The sequence below is a fragment of the Mycteria americana genome, chromosome 17, assembly GCF_035582795.1.
Source record: "Mycteria americana isolate JAX WOST 10 ecotype Jacksonville Zoo and Gardens chromosome 17, USCA_MyAme_1.0, whole genome shotgun sequence".
NCBI classification, from domain to species: domain Eukaryota; kingdom Metazoa; phylum Chordata; class Aves; order Ciconiiformes; family Ciconiidae; genus Mycteria; species Mycteria americana.
Genome location: NC_134381.1, coordinates 12429818 through 12450455, shown reverse-complemented (window position 1 = coordinate 12450455; position 20638 = coordinate 12429818). Strand labels below are relative to the sequence as shown.

Genomic DNA, 20638 nt, shown 5'->3' with positions numbered 1-20638 from the left:
ACGTTCAAACTTATTTTTTTAAATGGACTATTTTTACTACAAAGACAGTAACACCTTCTGAATTTTTCTTTCCAATTCAAAACTAGTAACATTCATCAATGACACTCTTTCACCGGCAGCTTTGGCAAAGCTGATTGCAACAGGGCAGAGTTATAAACAGAGATTCACTGATGGAACAGTTAATACCATTACAATAATTCATGCAGGGCACACGGACAGAATTATCACAAGGAAGAAAACAAGAGGATTTACCGAGCTGGGCAGCTAACCGGCATGGGGACTGCAAAACTAAACGCAGACAATTTATGGGACCAATCCTGGAGCTATAACATTGCTACAAAGAAAGCTGTCCCTTGCACACCACTTGCTAATGAAGATCGTGCACAGCTGTTTGCTATGGTTAGAACAGCAGCAGCGAAGAGTCTGAGCAACTCTTTGGACATTGTTAGATGAGGTGAAACTGTCCAAATAATATCACACGCTCCCTATTCTTCTCTTTGCTTACGGTTTTTCACGGCAGGACAGCCCCTTAAGGTTTAAATGCCAGTACATTCAGCATCCACAGTGGAATGTACTGGGGCCTCCTTACCAATATCAGACTAAAATAGATAGGTGTCACTTGGAAAGATCTAATCAACATTGCAAAAAATATTTAAAACTAAAGAGTTAATGCAGAGTAATGTGAATTTTCAGTAACCCCAGAAAATTTCCCCGAGCAGGGGAATGATACTAAAAAAAAGTTCAATGATGCCTCTGATGGCAAGGTAGAGAATTTATTCAGCTATTAAACTATCCATCGCAACAAGATTATATGCAGACTTGTGTTTCAGCACTTCCTTGAAGATCTTGGGACAGGGAGGTGTAGTAAGTTTCAGGCTTACAGTTAACAAATCTCAAAGCCAGTGGAAAGACTAGGATACAAAACCAAGAACTGACATACCTTGCAGGAACTTTATGAAATCCTAGGGCAAAAGATTTAAAATAATTTAAATAGTTAATTTATGGTGAGTACTAGATCCATTGAATTCGTAGCTCAAAACTTTTAAGTTACAAAGGTACATACTTTAATGTCCACACTGTATAAAAATGCTATGGAACAGACTTGAAGACAACTTGCAGCAGGAAGGGGAGGATGTTAAAAAGGTCAGGACATGGGTGGGAGATGGAGACAGTAAAAGGTCCAAGTACTGAGGAGGGAAATGTAGCCGAATGAGTATTCTTTAGATTCTGGTGGAATTAAGGATACTATGGAACACAACAACAAAGAATTTAAAAAATCGTGGAATTTTTGTCATTAAAGAAAGCTTTGAAATTACAATAAGCCTAAAAATAAGAAATATTTCTTACTGCTAAAAACAGTATCTGCCACCTTACAGATAAAAACAAAAGAATTCAAGCTTGATTGTTTACAGCTTTTGGATGCCACACAGTCTAAGCCAATGTCACAAAGCAATGCAGCACAGAAGGAATATTCACAGAGTACCTGGAAGTCCTTCTGCCATTTTCAAATAACTGAAGTTCAAGTTGCTTCTCTGAGCCTGCCAAACCTCGAGCGGTGTGCTAGGGGTTAGTTCTAGTGTCGCACAGCATGCAGATTAGTCACACAGTACCAACACTACAGGAGTTTTTAGCAGTCCACCCCCCTGCCTCTCACATGCTCTTTAGCTGCTACTGTTGGTGGGCGGGAGAGAGAGCAAGAGAGCGCAGCTAACAGCCCTTCACTTCTACAACGATCAGCAGCAGCAAACACAGCCGCCAGCCATACCTTGTCTTCCTCCCTGCCCCCCACCACAGGCACTGGCCTTTTAAGAGGGAAAAGAGAGACAGTTCTGCAAAAAGTAACGTGGATGATGAAAATGAATACAAGGAATCTACAAGAAATGTCCTGGGACAGAGGAGAGAGATGCCTGAGGAGTCTATGCATGCAAACTGGAAGTGTCAGGAGCAACCTCGTGGCACGTGCATTACAGAACCCTTAGTAACAGCAACAGCAGCAAACCCCACCTCGGCGCACAGCCGTTTCCATGCAGTGTGGGTTAGTACATTCCCAGGTTACCAGACAAGCTACCTGTCCATGCAATAGCTTTACAGAGAAAAAGCAAGTGTGCGATTTAACAGCTTCCACACAGGAAGGATTTCAGCCTCCAACAGCAATGCTTTGCTTATGCAGAAAAGGAAAAGCATTGCTGAGACCGCCCATCAGGTCAGAAGCAGACTTGGCAGACAAAGGATGCTACTTTTTTACTTGTACTTGAATCACCGTTAGCTTGACTTCATCTGACTTCCCTTCTCCAAACACATCCATTTCTACCCGGATGATCTTTGGAGAGGGAAGGTGCTTTGTAACTATCTCATCCAAGATAAAATGCCAGCTGAAATTCCATTTGCCAGGAAACTGTGGGGGAGATATAAGTAATATCTCCTTTCTCCAGGTCCAACTGCAGTAGTTTTATACTGTCCAAGGAGTCGAAAAATCTAAGGAAAGTTGCAGAGACAGCCCTGAAAAACCATATGGCAGCCCATGCAGATACTGAAAAGATTTCCTGCAGTTGCTTATATGCTGGAGACTAACATGCAACAGCATTGCAAAGAAAAAATAATTTCCCACTTCAGGTTTCTTTGGTACCAGCTGTTTTCCTAAGTGTGCTTACCAGTGTGCTTTAGCCAAGACACACGCAGGGGACCGTGCAACACACAGACAGTCTCACTAATACCCCTGTACCCAAGGACTCTGCTGAGCCTACTTCTGCTGCTCCTCACAACACACAGGTTGGAAAAATAGCCAGGAGCTTCCACAAGCGAAGGGAAGTGCTTACATTAATGTCACAGCGCTCTCCTGTGTAGCTGGCACTGCACAAACACTCGTATTTGTTCTCAGAGTCTTGACACGTACCTCCGTTCTGGCAAGGGTTTGGATCACACTCGTTTATATTAATTTGACAACTGGAAAGGAAAAGTGTATTAGAATTACATTAAATTTCTCACCTGTGTTCTTGTGCCATAGAACACAAGATCATACAAAAGCCTCATTTATTTGAAAAGTTCCTGTTGCATCTTTTCCAGGTGCTTTCTCCAGGGTCCAACAACACGAAAGTTTTACCCATTCATACCAACCCTCCCTTTGTCATTTCTGTACGATTGAAGCCAGTATGGGTCTCTAGCACAGTTAATGAATTCTCATGAGGCCCAGAACTACTTGGAAGCAGTTCATGCTGCAAAAATTGGTATTGTCAGCAGGATCATTATCAAGCCTGCCTCTTCTAAAAATAACAGCTAGTTTACAGTTTTGGAGCAGTTGTTTGAATGGCAAAAGGATATACAAGAGGATGATTTGAACCTGCTCAGCTATCCCACTGATGTAAGAATTGGAGCACTAGCTCCTCTGCAGGCATCAGAAAACAAGCACTTACTTCCTTCCAGTGAAACCTGGCTTGCAAGTGCAGTTGGCTCCCCAGCTCTCGCTGATGCACTTGCCACCGTTCAGACAGGTGAAGTTCTTGCCACATTGCTCAGGTGGGAACGGCCATCTGGGAAAAGCAAGAGACAGCTTTAAAGCAATCAGTTTTTGGGGAAGGTGGAAGTGTACTCAGGCTCAGCGTAGACTGGGCTGGTGAGGGTCATAAACACAGTCATTGGTATTTCTGGGAAGGAGTTTGGCACAAGTGGAGAAGGGAACAGTCTCAGAAATCACCCATAATATCAGAGTATTACTTTGAGCATGCCCAGAGAATATGCAGGAGCTGTACCAGTACTAGGACTTTTTTCACATAGTTGCCTATTCTTGCTGATGAAAATATAAACAGAGATGGGATACTGTTGGAATACCGAACTGCAGCACAGCTAGGCCACAAAAAGGATAATGCAAGTACTAGGTAACTGTCTACACCAGAGTGAAGTAAGAACAACAGGAAATTGGACCAGGGTAGATTGGATAACTGAAGCTCAGCCACGTTAAGTATTTATCTCAGTGTTCAATTTGAGCAGGCAGAAGTAGATGGAAGTCTAAGTAACATGTTGATTCCTACTTACTTTACTGATATGAGATGTACCTTTGTGACTAAAATATGCTGGATTTTTTCTGAACTAATACAAATGCTATAAATATAGACCTTATCAAAAAAACTCATCCCTCCTCCTGACTCCATACTGATTTCCCATCAAATTTTACATGAGCTCCATGGAGGGATCACAAAATGCACACTGCTAAGCAGTACAGAGTAAGGTGACGGGTGAAGAAACTTTTTTCTCCCAGTACGCATTTGATAAGGAGCAGGATACTCAAATAGACATTTTTTTAACCAATACACAGAAACAACGCCCTTAGTCTTAGGACCAATGACACAAAATACAACCAAGCCCTTGGTTGAAGGAATGCTGTTAATCAGTCTAGGAGCGCATAGGTATTTTTATCTGTAATATTATAGGAAAATACTTGTCAGGATAAGGCTTGTTTCTGCAGAGGTAGTAGTAATGGGCACCTTCATTAGCACTGGCAGCTTTCTGCTCACAGGCTGACAGTTGCTGTACAGTTGGCTGTGTACCACTAGTAACAAAAATTACTGCAGTTAGGAGCTCCTGCTACAGGTAATCTCTATAAACCCAGTGTCAAAGGTTTATCAAAAACAGCATTCTCAGCAGAGATTAGATTGTCCCTCTTCTGCACTCTGCCCAGGAAGACATCCTCACCGGGACCATTTCTATCACTCCAGGACATTCAGTGCACCTGAAACTTTAGAACATGGCCTGCTCCATCCTCCAGGGGCTGGGAGGCTCCTTTCATTTCACAAGCAGGCCAGCAGGGTTTTTTTGTTTGTTCTGTTTTGTTTTAAATCAATATAGGAATATGCCAGAGGGGAGTCAAATCCTGGAGAAGATGCATTTCTTAGAGAATGCAAGAGGGAAGTGACAACAGGCTGCAGAACTTGCACTTTAAACAGCTCTGAAAGGTAGAATGGGGATAACTCACATGAAAAGGAAGGATCCTTATCCTGTATAAGGCTGAGCACCTGTCAGTGAGGATTTGGACCTGGACAACACCTCCCAACTCACAGCAGAGTTTAGGTGCTTTACCTACCAGATACTTGTACTGAAAAATTTTCCCAAAGTGTCCCAAAGCAAAAGTCCAATTTATCTGGGGGCTCCTCTGACCCCTGCATCAAATCAACCAAGGCACTTACTCGCAGCGAGGTCCCGAATACTGAGGAGGGCACTTGCAGGAGTAGCCATACACCCCATCAATGCAGGTGGCTCCATTTAGGCACTGGTGCCGCACACAGTCATCGACATTGATGTCACACTTCTTCCCAATGTACCCCCGGAAGCATTCACACTGAAAATCTGCTACTGCATCAACGCAGTCCCCATGAACACATGGGCTTGACTGGCAGTCATCAATGTTAGACTCACACAGCAGCCCCTCCCAGCCAGCACTGCAGGCACAGCTGAAGGAATTGAACAAGTCCTCGCAGGTGCCAGCATTGAGGCAAGGGTTAGAGACGCAAACATCAGCCCCGGTGCAGCCCAGCTGGATGGACCTTCTGCTGGACTGCTGGAACTGCTCTGGCTGGGGGTACGAGAGATGGGCAGTGAACGGCAGGTAGATCCCCCCTATCTTCACTTGTCCTAGGCAGCCAGTGAAATTTTCAGCTACAACAATCAGTGCGTTGTTCTTCAGGAAGTCCAAGTTCCCAGCATTTCCCTGCAGAGTCATGTTAACAGACCCATCCAAACGAACCAGCCATCTGGAAGAAAGCGCAGATGGCTCTTCCATAGACACAGAGATGGTGTGCCAGGCACCGTCCGTGACAGACTTCTGACTCAGGAAGGTGACGCCTTCAATGCTATTCCCACTCCTGATGTCAACAAGCAGGGAGGAGTTCTTAATGGCTATCTGGAGGGAATCCACTTCTTCCACAGCCCGAAGCAAAACAGCATCTTCATCCCTGGTTCTGAAATCCACGTGGAGGCTGCTCAGAGTTCTAGTCACTGATGTATTGGTGGTAAATTCAATGGCAGCATAACTATTAAATGTTGCATTAGCCAGACCTATAAATAAAGGGGTAGAGCATGAAGGATTTGAAAGACAGTTGGTGTCACATTTGAGACAGACCAATGGCAAACTCCTGGTAGGTTCTCTCCCTTAAGAATCACGTAAGCTTAGTGTGAGTAAGATTACAGGCCTAGCTGCTGGCATCCTTAAAGCTCTTCCTGTTTACAATTTTACCTCTAATAATATCATCCAGCTCTTGTGTAGCAATTTTTACCCAATCAGTCTCACAGCACTGCACAAAAATACAACTATTTCCCCGTTTACTGCTAGAAAAACTAGAACATAAGTAAGGAAAGTAATAATACATCCAAAGCTGCTGAGGCGGCCAGTGGCAGAGCTGGGAACACACCAACATCCTGAGTTCCAGGACATTTTCTAGCCACTAGACAACACTCCCTCCACATCAGGGCATCCTTAGCTAACTAAATGATTAAGCTAAACTATTCTTCATTCTCCATGGTTCTGTCTTAGGAGAAAACTGAGACATTTGCATTTGCAATACTTAATTGGGTCCTACTTGGTGAAATAACCTGAGACTCTAGAAATGGCTGAACATTACAGAGAGCAGGACGGTCCCTGCACTGCAATGATAATAAGGTAGGCAATGACTCCACAAAAGCAGGCAGGTTCCTCCCTGATCAAGTCAACGTAACAGAAGAAAACACCTCTGAGTACCACATCTTTGCTCTATCAGAACCTGGTGGTAAATCCATAAAGTGCATGCTGCCTGCAAGAATGGGTACCTGGGCATCATTCTTGGTTTCCTTTTTGCAGCATGTGTTCATATTTATTGCAACAGCACAAACTAAGAATACTGCTTATAAACAGCGAACATTAAGGATTTTACCAACATATAAGTGGGGAACAGTACTTACACACATATCCTGCTACAACATCTATACAGGTGGTAGCTTCAGGACATGGGTCACTTTCACACCAGACTCTCTCTTCACAAAATTTCCCAGTGAAATTTGCTGGACAGCTGCAATGGAAATCATTCCAAGTGACAATGCATCTGCCACCATTCTGACATGGTTCAGACTGAAAAACAAAATAGCAGAATTCAGGAGCAGCGTAATTCATCTTTGGATCTCAGAGAATTTGGTAGAAGGAAATGTGACAACAAAGATTAGTATGAGCAGCGCTTGAATCAAGAAAGAAGGGTAATTAAAATAGTGACTCAACAGCAGTGAAGGAAGCACAAGGGTCTCTGTACAAGAAATTCCTGAGACCCTGCCCTCTCCCCGTGTGCACTGCTGATCAACATAAACTCCTGAGGTAGAGCTCCCTCAATTTGGAAAAGAACAAAGCACAAAAGCAAAGGTGAGAAACAGATGAAACAAGCTGCAATGCTCTGGAAAACCTCACAAAGTCCTGTCACTAGAAGGACACGCCTAATACCAGAGGAGTGACAATACTTTATAGCACCATGAGCAAGAAGGGCAAAATTAGGGAGTATGGCCTCCCCATCTTCACGTGTGGCATAAAGGAGAGACAGCTTCTGATCTAACGGCACCATGGAGACAGTTCCTTGAACTGTTGTTGCTGAAGCAACGAATTCCTGGGGGACAAAGTTGTTGTGCAATTGAAACAGGACGAAGGGAGCAGCTGGAAAGGTTACTGGTTAGAGGGTGGAGTCTGGAATGCGTGTGTGGGCTCAGCAAAATGGAGGTGGGCAGCACAAGAGCCAGACTGCCCAAGTTCTACATATTACAAAAACTACAGGGGAGCTAGAGAAAACTTAGTGCTTAAATTGTATGTAGTATATTGAGTGACGTAGGAGCATATGGGACCACGTGTCCTTCAATACTTAAAAAAAATGTTCTAATCTTCCTGATATCAGCAACAGTCAAACTCTTCTGTAATCACAGAACTATAATAAACAACTGCACACATGTAGAGACAAACGAGAGACATCATACCTTGCAGGTGTTATCAGAGATGCAACCATTCACAAGATTACTATTTTGAGTCCTATTGAGTTCCTGTGGCAGACTGTAGTTCTCAACGTGAAAAAACTGTATTTGGTGGCTGTTCAGTTGGATGTCTTGCAAACAGCCTTTAAAATAGCCTCCCCACATATCAACGCTGTCTGGGTTAGGATGTCCACCGATATACACTTCATAACCAGCTAAAAGAGGTCTTGCTACAAGCTGTCCTAGCTCCAGATATGTGTCTGATTGGTGAGCACCAACAATTCCTCCTTGGAAAGACAGAGCTACCAAATGTCTTCTCCCATCAACAAAATTTTCTGGAAACGTCACAGTATCTGTAGATAACATCTCTATCTTCAGCTTGCCGTTCTTCAAGTATATGGTGAGGCAGGGGTCAGTTTCATTGCTGATTTGCAATAGCAAACCATTAGGTTTCCGACTACGAATGAAAAAGGAGATGTTGAAGTTTGCACCAAGGCTATCAGAAAGGGTGAAAGAGGCAAAGCTGGTGGAATTCTCTAGGCCAAATGTTGCTGCTGGGCGCTCTGGAAGGGAAAAGAAACGCACATCAGCTCAGTGACAAGGGGAATGCAGCTGGCACAGGGATATTCTAAGCTGCAGCTCCTCATGAATGGGGCAAGACCTTTCTTCCCACATTTTCAACATGCATCAGGGCAATTATCTCTCTCCCCACACAGGTCTGTGAAATTAAGAAGTAGGTGAATGTGTCCTTGCTTTCTCTGGAGGGCGTGAATTCAAGCACCCAAGTAGCAGAAGAGGGAAAAACAGGTCTAGCAGAGTCCTTGCCACCTAGCAGATTTACTCGAGGACTTTTAAGCTACAAAGTTGCTTTTAAAATTTGTAAATTTGGGGGTAACAGCAGAACAACTTTGTACTTCCCATGTTTAGGGCTCAGGAGTGAAACAGAAAACTGGAAAAATATTAATATGAGCCTTGCAGGAACAAAAAAATGCAAATAGATATTATTTTAAATAAGAATTGTCAAAGAGCTTCCTTTAACACTTTGTGTTTTATCTATAAAGCAATACATTCCTGTTCATCCTTAACTCAGAAGCTCAAAATCAACTTTTCACAGTAAAACAACTTCCCTGCCCTCCTGCAGTCACATAGATCTGATACAAAGATGAAGTCAGAGCCTCTGGCTCAACAAGAAATAATATCTGCACCACAAAACCGACAATCAGTCCTGCAGGAGCAGGTGACAGAAAAGGGATCAATGAGAATTTTATTTACAGAGGGTTTTGCTTTAGTTTTCTCACTGGTCAAGTAGAAAATACTGCTTCCAGAGCTAGCATCAATGCTTATCTAGTATCTTTGAAGCACCGACTGACAGAGGAGCTGGCAGATGTAAATCACGTGGCACTTACCGTATGAGCAAGCTGGGCCTCCGTAAGGCCTAGAACAGTCACACCTGAAGGTTACCCAAAGGTCCACACACAGCCCGCCATGAAAGCAGGGCTGGGAGAGGCACCACTCTGTCCGGTCGCAGCCCTGCTTCACTGGGGAGGACTCACCCACAGGCAGATCCACCGGGAGCACAGCTTCAGCATCTACCTGAAAGTCTTCCAGGCAGCCAACAAAGCCTTGCTGGCTCTGTGTGTTGCTGGCCATTGGATCCTCAGCACCTCCGATGTACATGTTCAGAAAGGCATGCGGGATCAAAGCAGTGCCATGTGGGACAGGAGAGCTCTGCAGGCAGACACCTGCATCACAAGAGTCATGCCAGAGCTTTAGCTGCACAGTGCTGTGCAGAACAACTTCAACTTTATGCCACTGGCCATCATCAACTCTCAGCCCCTCCAGGAGCAGCAGGTACCCAACATCCTCCCTCTTCACTCCTGCATGCAGAATGCCATCAAAAAGCTCCAGGAACAAGTATTCAGCTTCATGGCCTCGGTAAAAAAGGATAGCGCTGGGCAAGGTGGTTCGGAACCGGAGGGACACGCTGGCAAGCTGATCTCCTGATACATCCCTCCTGCTCTGATTGTTCACGGGCAGCTCAATGAGGAGATACCCTCTGGAAGCAAAGGAAAACGTTGTTGGTGTTGAGCATGTGGCATCATAGAAACCAGGCTGGCACTGGCACAGGTGGCCGTGGCTCTCAGCTTGGTAAGTTGGGATGCACAAGGCCTCATTTTGGCAGTCGTGCGTCTGGCACCCAGTGAGCTTGACAGAGCAGTTCTTCCCTCCCCATATAATGCCATCCTGGCTAGGGGCACAGTGGCAGGTATAGTCAGCAATGCCATCCTCACAGACAGCTCCATTCTTGCAGGGACCCTCCTCACACTCATTGATGTTAACAGCACATTCCACACCTGCGAAAGAGATTTAGAAATGGGATCTCACTGCAGGGGATTGCGACTCCCTTCCCCAGAGCAAGCCTGCCAAGCACAGGCCGCCCTCCCCAGCACTGCTGCTCTCTAAGCCATCCTCTTCAGGAAACCACCGAAAAACCAAGGGTTGCCAGCAAGAAACCCCACGCTCACTACCGAGTGGCCTACCACTAACATAAGAGCAAGAAAAACATACTTCTGTGCTGTCCTCCCAGATGCTGCAAAGAAGGTGCTAATTATAGAGCTTCAGCCAGGCAGCCTACATCATCCAACAGACTCTACTGTCCTCTCCCAGACAATCTCAAACACCACAGGTAATCAACACGTAAGGAGAGCAAGCAGAGGATATTAAAGCACAGACAAGGATTTTATGCTTCTTTCATACATAGATTGGGTACGTTGAAACTCAAATTAAGTCTATAGAGCTGACTGGAGCATGTTCCAGGCACCGTTGCTGCAGACAGCATCAAAATGGATCACTAGCCCGGGAAGTTATTGGAAAGCCTCGGTTAAGAAAATTCAAATTCCCAGACAACCCTGCAGTTGTGAAACACTCACAAAACGCAATTCATTACCAAACAACAAACAAAACATGCTCCACAGGCACTTTGCCATACTTGCACTAAGCTGATTTCAGTTCTGTCCAGCCCTGCAGAAGTGAACTGGGTAAAAAGTACTGCATTGCAGCTGTCTCCTCGAGACACATGTATCCCAACAGGGCTCAAGTAAATTACAAGACATTACACTCAAATCTGGTTAATGAAAATCTGCTGTCATTTTCCTGAGCATCTCCAGACTGACAGAAGAGCCCTTCTGAACCAGTTCACTTTATCTAGCCTGTAACACTGGTTTTCACTAATCTTCAGAGACAGTCACACAGATAAACCAAGCACGGATTATCCCAATCTAATAGCATTACACGCCGAATCTAGCTAGCAAGCACAACGGGGACAGCAGAAAGAAAAAGAAGGAATTCACACACAAAGGAAGGGAATCAAAACACAAAAGACGTTTGTAAAGAAAAGCCACTAGACAGAATGTGCATGTCAAAGAGATTAGAGAGTTGCCTGAGGGAAAGAGATGAGGGGAGATGGGGCATTAGGAGCACTGGAGCTGGACTTGATGTGTGATAAAAAAAACTTAGCAAAGATACAGGCTTCTTGAATATATGCATTGATGGTTTGTCCCCTCTCATGCCCCAGCAATGCCTCACAGGCAGTCTTGCACAAACTTCTGGTACCCTGCTGTCTAACCAAGTTGCTTTACTCTTTTCAGACCCAGTGTTTAGTTGCTGTTACCAGTGCTATCTCTGCAGATAGGCGAAGACTCAACACCAGCTTCCAGCTCCAAAATGTCGGTTTGTGTCAGTGTAGGGACATAACACGTATGGAGCTCTGAGAAGCACTGAAAGAGAAATGGAAGGCTCCGGTAATTCTGCACTTTCCAGCTATGCTAGAGCTGTTCTGTAGGCAACATTACCTCAGGATTCCTCTAGGACATAGCTCTCTACTGACATAAACTAGAACTGCTCTGTGTAGTGCCTGTGGAAAAGCACTGAATTCGGCCAATAACGTCTGCCCTGAAGAAGAGCTCGGCTGATGGACAGATTCAGAGTTGCTAATACTACCTCAGCACAGCCTTTTTTCTCCAGCTATTAATGCCGGGCTTGCTCAGCACACAGAATCTGGGGTGTGATCTTAACTATAAAGGAAGCAGCAAGGATAGAATTAAGATTTCAGCACAAAGCTATGGCCACACTTGAAGGAAACGTGTTGGAATATATAGAATATAATGGACATCTCTGGGCCTGGAGAATCCCAGTCTGGGAGAAGACAGGAAAACTTCAACTGGAATTAAATAAAATCAGTAGAGCAGTGGAACTATGCGGAGTGGGTTTTCTGAGTTATCAGTGGATTGGAGGGCTCTCAAAACTGTAAGAGGCAAGTTTGCAGCCAGATTTAAGGGGAGAGGCTGTTGAATGGCATCAGAAAGATAGGTCTGGTATAGTCGCAAATCCTTGAGATGCTGCTCATTTCAGATCAGAGCTGTTGATATTTACCAGGGCAATGAGGAGAAGATAGCATTGGTTTGGATAACAAAAGGAGAGATGCCATGAATTTCTGCATTCCTGAGGAGGCTGGGAGGCAGGGTGGAGAGCCCCATTTTCCGTATGGCGTCTCCTCCGGGCAGTGTGCTCTCTCCATTGAGCAGCAGCAGGAACACCTGCCTAGGCTGTTCCCCAGCCTCCCAGCTGACACCTGTGGGGTGACTGCTTCACACCAGGTGGCAAATTAGTCCCTACGGTGAGTGCACAACCCCAGGCTGGTGGCTAATTAAACACCAAGCTTTCCCATGGGACACAGCTGGTTTGATTTCTCAGATTATTTGTTTGAAATGGGTGAAAAGAATAAGCTGACACTTCAGGTCTTTACACACTGTCTAACCCCACAGCTTACAAACAGGCAAAGGAAATGTTCAGCAGCAGAAAGAGAGGAGGGCAACTCTTTCTAGAGGAACCAAAACACACAAGCATCATCTTTATCGCTGTCATTGTTTCTGCCAGCAAACAGCCAGCCTTCACAGAACTAAAGCAGGAGAAGGAAAGGGCCTCTAAAGCAACACCCAATGTATTCTTGCCCTCCTAGAAGCCAGTGCAGTGCCAGATTTGAATTTGGAGCAGTTTTTGAAAATAAACTGATAAGAGAGGAGACTGTGCAAGAGTTCTAAAAATCTGGCTAACAACATTTTTTTCCTGGAAGCCAATGTCACCCCTTGCTGAACAGTTACCCGGTGCTACACCACTAACTCCTTATATGTCTTACAGTGACCATACCCTTCATCGGCCAGCTGTCTTGCCCTCTCTCCTCCTCCGTTATCACCAATGGTTTTTGTCAACTCTGTTTGAACATCTCTGGTTTGTCAAATTCTTCAGTTACACCAAAACAAGGCAGAAGGAGGAGATTTCTGCTGCATATTGCTTCATAGATGCTAATTTCAGCGTAGTAGAGGGGTCTGTAACTTTGGGCTTTGGCTGCAGATGACAGAGTGTAAACGAAGAAGGGGATGCCAGCAAAGTAAAGGAACTTTTCCCTACTTCAGAAAAAATATGACTTTTGCCATAGGCCATTACAGTATCCAGAAGTATAGATCATTTCCTGGATATCCATTATTCCAATCTTCTCCAAGACATGGACAGTTGTGTCTTTGCAAACCCACTGGAAAGTGGATATTAAGTTCAAAATGAATTTGTTTCTCTAAGAGAAGCTTAGGCATCCCTTTTTGGGTATATTAAAAAATAAAATAAAAGGTGGGGATGACTCCATTTGACAAAAACAAGTTACTCTCATGTAGTCTTCTCTGTTCCCTCTGAATTTCTTAGAGGCTCAAATGTTTACTATTATTTGAACTATCAATAGTAAGAGCAATGTTGCCAATCTCATTCATTACATCATTAGGGACATTACAATGTTTCATGAGTTTCTTATCTAGTTAAAGACTAACAAACACAAATCAGTGGAACTTGTTATCTGAAAATCAGACAAGTGTTATTTAAAAGGCTACTATCTGGAGACAAGTATTTTCAAACATTCCAGTTAATTTAGCAGTGTTTAAGCTAACAGTCCCAAGCTAACTACCCACAGGCGCTAGGTCGGAAACAGACACTCAGAAGTCGCTGAGCTTTAACACCCTGCACTATTTTCAAATACAAATCTATTCACTAAGGTGTTACCGATGTGGTGAGAACAGTCTTGTTTCATAGATGCAAGTGTTATTAAAATCCATACAGCTCCCCATTCCCTGAATGAAGGTAATGATTTACTGACTGCTATTAATAAGCAAAGATTCATTGTATACAGTGTAAGAATCATATACTTCAACAGATACATAATATGCTAAAAGAATAAGCACACATAAAGAGAGATTTTTAAATAATTTAGCTGTCATATACCAAGAAAACTTGAAGGCAAGGTCTATGCATGGGCCCAATCTTGAAACATGCGAGTTCAGTGGGGCTTCCCGGCCAGCACTGGCTTGCCCTCTCCCATACGACAGCTGAATTCCTAGCAACCCTTCCCTGGTGCATCCTAATTAGGGTTTGTATTATTATTATCAAAAGAAAAAAGGAGAGGAGGGAGAGAGGGGGGAGAGAAAGAATTAGCCGCAACAAACGGGACCCCGACACAATTATATTTGCACAATTACTGCCATTTCCATGGCAACACACTGCTTTGACCTCTCTCCCACCGTGCACTACTACTCAAGGAGACGGTGGGGGAGGAGATGGAGAAGTGCATAGGCCAGCAAAGGGTCTGTCCTCTGAGTTAAAACAAAACCGACTTCTCAATAAAGGAGTTTTAAATCATTAAAAGAAAAAGGCAAATTGCAAAAACATCTGTAAAAAGCAAAACTAACGTTTCACAGAACTAACAGGGAGACAGCTGTGTGTTTACACAGTACACCTGAGTACAAAACAGGGACCTATGCCTTGGAACACCCCGGATTTGATTACTGCACAGAGCAAGGCAGCATTGTAGCAAAGATGCACACAGAGCATGCTGACAGCTCTGCATTCATCTTGCGGCAACAAGGAAATTCCTTGCCCTAAAGTTTCCAAAACAAAACTTTAGGTCTCTTCAAAATAAAAACATTCTTCCCTTCTAGTCAATTCTTGTTCCTTCCCATGCCTCCAGCTACCACTAATCGCACAACCAGCTCCCTGCCCTGGGCAGGCACGCAAACATTCAGGACACATTGCAATTACTGTATAGATCTCATTACCTGCTAGCAGAAAAATTCCCTTCAGGATCACGCCAGTCAGCACAGATTTCATGGCCAACTCCTTGTGGACATTTGTGACAGTAAAGGGAAAAAAACTGGGGGGAAAGGGGGGGAGGAATGACAAAAAAGGCTGGACTGAAACGGCAGAATGTGTGTAAGCGTTCCCTGATGCCAGTCAGACAAAAAGGGATTGGAGATGAAACTAGCCAATATAGAAGAGACCTGCGCTGTAGTGAGATCTAATCCAGCCCTGCTCTAAACCTCCCCAGCTGGCCTCTGTCAGTGCTGACATGAAGAATGCGTACTCACAGTGTATTCGCACTCAGTGCATTACAGTAATACCCTGCAGCATCCACAGCAGTAGCTCCAACAGTAAAAAGTCAACGGACAATCTCTTGCCCTTGCCGCCTCCCAGGTGAAATCTGCCAAATTCCATGAATAAGGCCAAAATACGGATTTTTCTTTTCATAGGCTAAGCCAAAAAGCTGCATTTCCACCACTGTGTAATATCCAAACCACATGAATAAGGAGAGTTCCAAATGCAGAGTGCAGCCTGGGCCCTGCTGTACATTCAATACTGACTTAATCAGGGACCAGCACTTCATGTAGTTCCCTTGCTCCATGTGCCCTGTTCTGTGCATATGTAACCACAAGCATTTCCACCCTGCAATATCGACGAAGGAAAGTCTCAAGTTTTAACTAACTACCATGATCTGTTTCTCTAAAGTCAAACTGAATGGAAGGAAATTCCCTGCATTATGCTGACTGTACTGGTTCAAACATGGGACTGCAGAATCAAAACCCTCTCTTTCCTCATTAGCAACTGTATAAAATTAGCTGCTGCAATCGCATTTTTTTCTCTGTGGTTCTGATTTTTTTTTTTTTTAAATGTGGTTACTTTCATATTGTGAAGTTCCTGGAGGCAGAATTGTACTTTCGTGTTGTAAGGAACCCAGAGAAGGTTCTTATTTCTGTGAAGAAATGTTATCTGGGAGCTTTTCCCCAAACTTGGAGTCTCTGTTAGTATCAATGTTAGGTCCAAGCAAACAAAAACTCCCACATCAGAGTCTGGAATCTGTTTTAGCAGTATCACTTTAAGATATTAAATGAAAGCATTCCAGCAACTCTTGTAGCTATTTTACTTTCTTCATTTTACTCAATCCAAACATGCCAGTCAATTTACAGATATTTTAAGTGGGAGGGATATGGTGAGTGGTTGTTTGGAGTCAAAACTTCTGAGATAGTCACATCTGGGTCCTATGCATGCATAGACCTATTCTAGCACAGATTTTAAATACAATCTATATTAGCTAGTATGACCCTGCTGTTATTGTTCAAGAGAAAACAAATGGGTAGCTTGTGCCCATTCAACCTCCTACTGCAACAATAAAGTATAACAACTGTGAAGACTGGAGAACGTTAAATCCCTTCAAAAAGATTATATTTTTATTTATACACACACACGTAAATATTTACATACACATACACACAGAGATTCTATCTGTATACTGCTGATTGGAAGTATATTGTACCCAAATCCATGTGGCATAAGTCAGCACAGATTCTGATCACCTACTAGTCACTACATCTTTTCAAATTCATTATATGAAATATTGCTAATTAGATACTGTGATTGCTTCTTTTCCCAGGATCAGTTTAAGGATGTATACAGACTAGGGTTCTCTTAGAGAAACAGAATGAGGATGGAGGAATACACCATCATGACAATTCCAATAGTACATATATATATGCAAGATAAAATACTTAAATAAGACCTCTTATAAGCCAAAATGGTCGATGACTGAACATGTGTTTCAAACTACACACAAATGAGGAATAACTGCTTAGGTTCTTTGAAACTAGAAGATTCTAAAGAAATTAAAAGGATCAGACGATTAATTTTCTAGAGGTTTTAATTCCCCATTCTTACACACTGGCAATCATGCAAGTTACAAGATCCAGTCATGGGGTTTAAATTCAGAGAATTATTTTGTTCCTAATAATTTGTAAAACTTCTTGGTGAAGGTCAAGATAAAGAACACTAAATATGTCAGAGGGTTCTTAGCAGAAAAATGTCACAAAATGGAGAGTGAACTTTGGATAGAAATTTCCAAATTTCACACATGTTCTTTAGATAGAGATAAGCAACTTCCATTGGTAAATGAGTCCCAGAAATTTAGGAATTTCTTTCCAGACTTCAGACACACCCATCCTAAAGGAGGGGAGAAAAGGGGTCCACCTGAAGTATACATGGCAGTTCACATACTGCGAGCGGTAGCCTCCTGGCAAGCAAATCCATTATCACCGAAAGTAATAAACATTGCTGATAAGCATTTTATGTGAAAATCAACACACTGAATCTAGTCTAATATCTGATATCTTGAAGTCATCTCTCCTGGTAGACACCATTAGAAGACAGCCATCTCGCCATACCTACGCACAAGAGAATTCTTCTGTCTCTCTGGGACACTGCTCTGCCCAAGTACTTGCCTGGCCTGATTCTAAAGACGACATTAAGCTGGGCTTCACCCATTTTGGTTAGTAAGGAAGTAAAATTTAATTCAGAGTTGCTCCACCACTAATAATTCTCTCAAAAGTCTTTAACCATGGTGAGCTGGCATATCTCAGGCTGTCCGTAGTCAGAAAATCTACGCAAAGGGCGAGTTCAAAACAGACTGTGTAGTCACAAGCATCAGAATCTCAGAGGACACTTTTGATCAAAACTCAGCTGACACCTAGACACAAGCAGGATCTAGACTGAAGCGCATGCTCTTGCAGCATTCTGATCGGATGACAGGAAAGTCAAAAGGTCTGATCAACCATGGAGCTATGATCCAGAAGGCAGATGCAATGTGGAACGGAAGGGAAGTGGAGGGGGGTGTCTCACAAAGTGTTCCCTAGCTCCCTTCAGCTATATTTACCAAAAGGGATTCTGTTGAAGGGGTAACAGTGCTAACAATCTCTTTACTATCTTAACCTTTTAGCCGCCCTTTCTGTAGAGGCTACATCTCTAAAACAAATATGACATCAAGAAATACCTGCACAAAAAAATTAAATCTACCCAAAGGTGGCTAGAAGGAAGAAGCATCTCCCATTTATTTCATGACCCACGACCCAGGAATTCAAGCCTATTTGATCTAGGCTAGCACTCTTACGGAGTAACCATTTATAGCTAGCTACACAGAAGGTATCCTACTTCTTTAAGGACAATTGACAAAGACATTATGGCTGAACAAAGTAAAATGGTCAACAAGCACTCCAATTATATTGAGACACATTCACAATCACAATCCCTCCCAAATTTACCACATCACCTTCTGATTTCTCATGAAAGTAGAAACATTCCTCAGCCATGTGTACAGAAGCTCAGAATTCTACCATGATCACAAGGTGCCACTGCCAAGGGATGTCTGCACTTGAAATGATGGTGCTCTTCCCCTCTCATTCAGGCTGACCAATGCCACAGCACTGTGTTTTAGGACACTGCCTTTCTAAAGGCAACTTTAGCAGGAGTGGAAATATGAGTGGGAGCGCTCAGGCCGTTTAAAAGTTTGTAAAGAATGAATGAGCCAAATTCCACTTCAATGATTACATTCTTGCAGGTTAAAAATCGGTTCCCATTCCAAATGGAGGTACCTGTCTTTTTCATGTCCTGGCCTGAACTATTGCCTAGTACATACATGATGGACCAAAACCATTCCTATAAATAAAGAATTCATTTTGTTTGTTTGTTTGTTTCTCCCTAAAAGACAGACTTTTCCTAATATGTTTTTTCTCTTGGCCACAGCTGACATAATTTCCAAGACCCTGCAAGATTAATTCTCCTTCTCACTTCCTTTAGTATCCATCCTCTACTAAAGCACAACCTGACACACTGAACAGACCCTTCAGGACCTAGTATGTAGTTCTCTCAGGAATGAGGCACCGCTCTTGCAACAACCACATTTCAGAGAGAGCTGGCTCATCTCCCTGCACTGCTGTAGCCTGAGACAGCAGTGAGGCAGTTAATTTGCAAAGAAAGAATTCCTCCTGACTCATATTGTTATCCCAGCACTCCCCAAATTCCTCAGACTGAAGAAAAAAAATACAGAAAGAACCCCCTGCCGCCCCAAGAAAGCATTCTTCATCAGAGTAGCAAGTTCACTTTAATCAGTGGAGGCAGCTTAAACCCAAGTTCATGGCAGATCTAAGCTGCCACAGAAATGTGTTTTGAACAGAAACATTATGGGAAGCTTCACAAAGTTGTTCTGTGATCCTAATATGAAGTAATAAGCTGTTTACCCAGCATGACTGTACTGGGATTAATTGACAAAGGAGGGGAGATTAATTGCTATTATTTCCCTGTCAGCTTCACTCCTCCACACGCACTCACTGATCTCACAGACTGCTCCCAGCCTTTCACTGTGTTAATGTGTCAGAACTACCTCAGCTGAGACAAAGTCCTTTACCAAAAGCAATATCCAGAAGAGCAACCTGCTTCTAATCCCCTTCAAGTACTAATGAACCCAAATTTGATACAACAGAATGAACTCTAGCACTCCTTTGCCCATCATCCTGTGTTTCTGTCAGCTTTTCTGCCCATGAGCATGCTAAGAATTGGAAAGGATTAAAGAGATCTGCAGTTTGGCAAAGCACAATGAAATTCTGAACTCTGCGAGGGTGCTGGGGCACTGAAGGAGGAAAAGGGAACAGGGCACATATGTGTAAACTTTAAACCATCTCTTTGGACAAGATCTCAGTTCATGAGTACAGCATTGTACCTACCCAAGAAAAGAGCAATAAAGAGCTTAGATGAAAGCCTATTTTCAAAGACCTCACCTACAAAAACAAATTTTTCTTGGCCTAGCCTAAAATAGGAATCCAAAGCAAACGACATAGGCCAGAAAACCCCACAAAGAATTCAGCCCAGTTACAGAAGGTGTTAACTAGGAGTTGATTTGAGCTTCTGGAAGTGAAAGTACCTGTGTAATGGGTCTTCCCAGGAAAGAGCTGGACAGAGTTACACCAACATAGCTCAGCCGCTATGGCCACAGAAGGAAAACAGAAAACTTTCCCATGCAATAAGGGCCTAAGACAGTCTCTGGAATGCTGCTACCTGCTGTTGCAAGAAGTTAAAGAGACAAGGTTTTCTTCTGTCTTCAAGGTTTTCTTTTTCCCACGAGATGGCAGCCTAGTAACACTGCGGAAAGGTTACATCCACCTTAAAAATACATAAATAAAGATTGTGCTGGGGACCACCTTTCTTATAAACCACTTTTTGGTGTTAAATTGCTCAAAACAGAGAGTACACATGGAATTTAAAGATGCAGAAGACTGAGAACGAATATTTTAAACTAAAATGAGGATTAGTATCCGTTAGCAGTGTACCCTCCCAACAGAACTGATATGCAATATTCACTATCCCCTAGTTTCTCAGCTAGAAAACCGAGACCCATTAGGGTCAGGCAGGGCATTTGTGTAAGAATCCAGACTCCCCATTCACTTGTAAACAGAGAAGGTTTCATTTACTCACATCACAAAGA

The 20638-nt window shown here is 43.3% G+C and overlaps 1 protein-coding gene across 1 annotated transcript in view; it reads right to left on the bottom strand.

Annotated features, from left to right (window-relative positions):
* CRB2 (crumbs cell polarity complex component 2) overlaps positions 1-20638 on the bottom strand; it is a 32069-nt gene that overhangs the window by 4524 nt on the left and 6907 nt on the right. Inside the window, exons 6-11 of the mRNA XM_075519762.1 lie at positions 9372-10319; positions 7972-8528; positions 6925-7090; positions 5178-6045; positions 3411-3527; positions 2817-2943 (exon numbers count right to left, since the gene is read on the bottom strand). Of these exons, the coding sequence (XP_075375877.1) occupies positions 2817-2943; positions 3411-3527; positions 5178-6045; positions 6925-7090; positions 7972-8528; positions 9372-10319 (2783 nt within the window). The remainder of the gene's footprint in view (positions 1-2816; positions 2944-3410; positions 3528-5177; positions 6046-6924; positions 7091-7971; positions 8529-9371; positions 10320-20638) is intronic.